Source organism: Engraulis encrasicolus, chromosome 19, assembly GCF_034702125.1.
Source record: "Engraulis encrasicolus isolate BLACKSEA-1 chromosome 19, IST_EnEncr_1.0, whole genome shotgun sequence".
NCBI classification, from domain to species: Eukaryota; Metazoa; Chordata; class Actinopteri; order Clupeiformes; family Engraulidae; genus Engraulis; species Engraulis encrasicolus.
Window position 1 is genome coordinate 49,012,254 of NC_085875.1, and position 3,404 is coordinate 49,015,657.

At 47.3% G+C, this 3,404-nt stretch overlaps 1 protein-coding gene across 2 annotated transcripts in view; it reads left to right on the forward strand.

Annotated features, from left to right (window-relative positions):
* Nucleotides 1-3,191, forward strand: part of aqr (aquarius intron-binding spliceosomal factor) — a 162,320-nt gene extending 159,129 nt beyond the window's left edge. Inside the window, exon 34 of one of the 2 annotated variants that reach the window (XM_063184629.1) lies at nucleotides 2,646-3,191. In XM_063184629.1, coding sequence (XP_063040699.1) covers nucleotides 2,646-2,948 — 303 coding nt within the window. In that variant the 3' untranslated portion in view covers nucleotides 2,949-3,191. The remainder of the gene's footprint in view (nucleotides 1-2,645) is intronic. The other variant, XM_063184630.1, reaches the window with a different exon arrangement.
* The last annotated feature ends 213 nt before the right edge of the window (nucleotides 3,192-3,404 follow it).

The window sequence follows — 3,404 nt, forward strand, 5'->3', positions numbered from 1 at the left end:
TGTGAAGGGGTTCATCCTTAAATTTTAATGCAGCACCCCGCACAGGTCAAGTGTGTGTGTGTGGGTGCGTGTGCATGTGGTCATGACCACATCATTCTAGATGAAGAATAAATTATTGCTAATGAGATACTTCTGCACGACACACACACACACACACACACACACACACACACACACACACACACACACACACACACACACACACACACACACACACACACACACACACACACACACACACACACACACACACACACACACTGTAAATATACAGTAAATATACAGTGTGTGTGTGTGTATAAATTTACTGTTGCATACATTATCACATCTGCTTACATATTCTCTAGGTTTAAATGTGAATATAAAAATAAACACCCACTCCCATATGTTTCTAAACAGAAATGCTTGCAAATACGTTCACTCATTACTATTCACTCATCATCCCAACCGCCCCTCCACCTATGACAGATATTGAAATTACAGACATTACCATTCACATTTATGTGCATGGCAGGAACATGGAACACACACACACACACATACACACACGCACACATGCGCGCACACACACACCATTACATTACCATTTACATTTACGCCAGGAGCATGGAACACGCAGACACGCACACACACATGCACACACCTTCACACACATGCACACACCTGCACACACACACACACACACAAAACAATTACATTACCATTCACCATTCACATTCACGCCAGTAGCACAGGACACACGCACACACATGCACACACACACCATTACATTACCGTTCACCATTCACATTCATGCTAGTAACATGGATCTGTGTAGAGAAGTCAATTGTGTTTCCACAGCAGCAGCTTAGCCTATTACACGCACACACACACACACACACACACACACACACACACACACACACACACACACACACACACACACACACACACACACACACACACACACACACTGCCTTAGCCTATTACCCTGTCATACTTACACTCTCTACATCAGACATGTACACACACACACAAACACACACACACATACACATACACACACTCACACGCACACACACACACACACACACACACAAACACACATACACACACAGTAACGTAGCCTATTTCCCCATCATACTGACACACACACACACAGACACGCACACACAGACGGTCATAAACACATGCACATTCACAGTCCTAAGGAGACATGCATGGATTTCTGATGTTGTTTCCCTTGAATGAACTGCTGTGTGTTGTATTGGGGACTAGACCAGCAGACTGCATTACATCACTCCTCTGCCCTGTTTTCCCTCTAAACTCTCAATGCCTCTTTCCTTCCCCCATTCCACCTCTCATCCCTCGCTCCATCTCTCTCTCTCGCTCCATCTCTCTCTCTCTCTCTCTCTCTCTCTCTCTCTCTCTCTCTCTCTCTCTCTCTCTCTCTCTCTCTCTCTCTCTCTCTCTCTCTCTCTCTCTCTCTCTCTCTCTCTCTCTCTGTGTCTGTCTCTCTCTGTGTCTGTCTCTGTCTCTGTCTATGTCCATGTCTCTGTATCCTCTGCATCTTTGATATTCATTTTGATATTCTTCCTCCTCTCTCTCATTCCTCTCTCCCCCTCTCTCTCGGTCTCCTGTGCATGTTTGTATCCCGTCTCTTCTCCTCCTCCTCTTCCTCTCACTCCTCTCATCCCTCGCTCCTTCCCTCCGTCTCTCCGTCTGTCTCCTGTGCGGTTTTGATATTCTCTCTCATCCCTCTCTCCCTCTTCTTCTCTCTGTCTCTTGTGTGTTTTGGTATTCTCTCTCTTCTCCTGCTTTTTCTCCTCCTCTCTCTCTCATCCTTCTTTCTCTGCTTACCTCCCCTTCTCTCTCTCTCTCTCTCTCTCTCTCTCTCTGGCTCCTGTGTATTTTATTCACTCTCTTCTTCTCCTCCTCTCCCTGCCTGTTTCCCTCCGTCCCTCTCTCCTGTCTCCGGTGCGTTTTGTTACTCCCTCTCTTCTCCTCCTTCTCCACTCTCTCTCCCTCCCTCCTGCCCTGTCTCCTGTCTGTTTTGGTATTCTCTCTCTTCTTCTCCTTCTCTCCCTGCCTGTTTCCCTCCATCCCTTCCTCCCTCATCCTCTTCTCCTCCTGTTGTCCCTTATCCGCTTTCTTCCATTCTCTCACTCGCTATCTTTCTTTTGTTCTCTCGCTCTCTCTCTTTCTCTCCTCTGTTCCCTTCTTCTCCTTATCTGACTCTTCATTCAACCCCTCCCCTCCGTTTCAACCCCCCAAAACTCATTTTCACGCCATTTCTCTCCATCATTATACTCGTTTATTTCTTTCTTTTCTCCTTTCTTGTGTTATTCATTATGTCTCCACCCCTCTCCTGTGTTTCTTCTTTCTTCACTGCATCTCCCTTCCCTTCTGTTCTCTCTCTATCAACCTATCTCTCTCTCTCTCTCTCTCTCTCTCTCTCTCTCTCTCTCTCTCTCTCTCTCTCTCTCTCTCTCTCTCTCTCTCTCTCTCTCTCTCTCTCTCTCTCTCTCTCTCTTTCTGAACTTCCTCACCCCCTCCATCTACCTTTCCTCCTCCATCATCATTTTTTTTCTCTGCCCTCCCTCTTTGTGTCCCATCTCAATTCAACTTCTCCTTTTCTCTCCCTGTTTCTCTCTCTCTCTCTTCAGCAGCAGCAGTTGTTGCCGCCGCCTCGTCAGGTGCGTGAGGAGCCCGTAAAGCAGGAGGCGGAGCCAGAGGCTGAGGAGGAGGAGGAGGCGGAACCTGAGGCCCCTCAGCCAATGGAAGAAGAGCCCAGCGCTGAGCAGCCAATCAAGGAGCAGCCCAGTGCTGCAGACAGCCAATCGAAAGCCGTGGCAGCCCCAGAGCCCGCCCAGGAAGAGCAGCAGCAGGAGGAGGAGAAGCACCCCAAGATGCCGGAACACCCCGGCAGAGACAGCGACAGCGAATACAGTGAAGAGGACGAGGAGTAGACATAGACAAACACACACACGAATACAGCGAAGAGGATGAGGAGTAGAGAAACACACATGCGGACACATATAGCGAAGAGAAAGAGTAGACACACACACACACAAATATGCCTGTGCCAGGCCCTGCAAATGATTTTCTTTAAGTTGTTTCCAATGATCGGGACTTTGTCTTCAAATATGTGTTTGTTTTCTACTGTTTGTATCAAGTATCACTCGTTTTTTAAATAAAGATGTACAATTGGACCTGTTTGTGTGTCTGTCTGTGTGTTGTGCGCTGAAGTTGGGTATGAAAAGAGATAGAGAGGGGAAGAGAGCTGGGGAATCTAATCTTCTGCTTTGCCAACAGTGTTGTGTAACCCAAATGTGGTATGTGGCCCCAGTGGCAGCCTTAGGTACTACAGTCTTCAATACCTCTCACTACATTACTCTGTATTTCTCTCTCTATCTCTCTCTCTC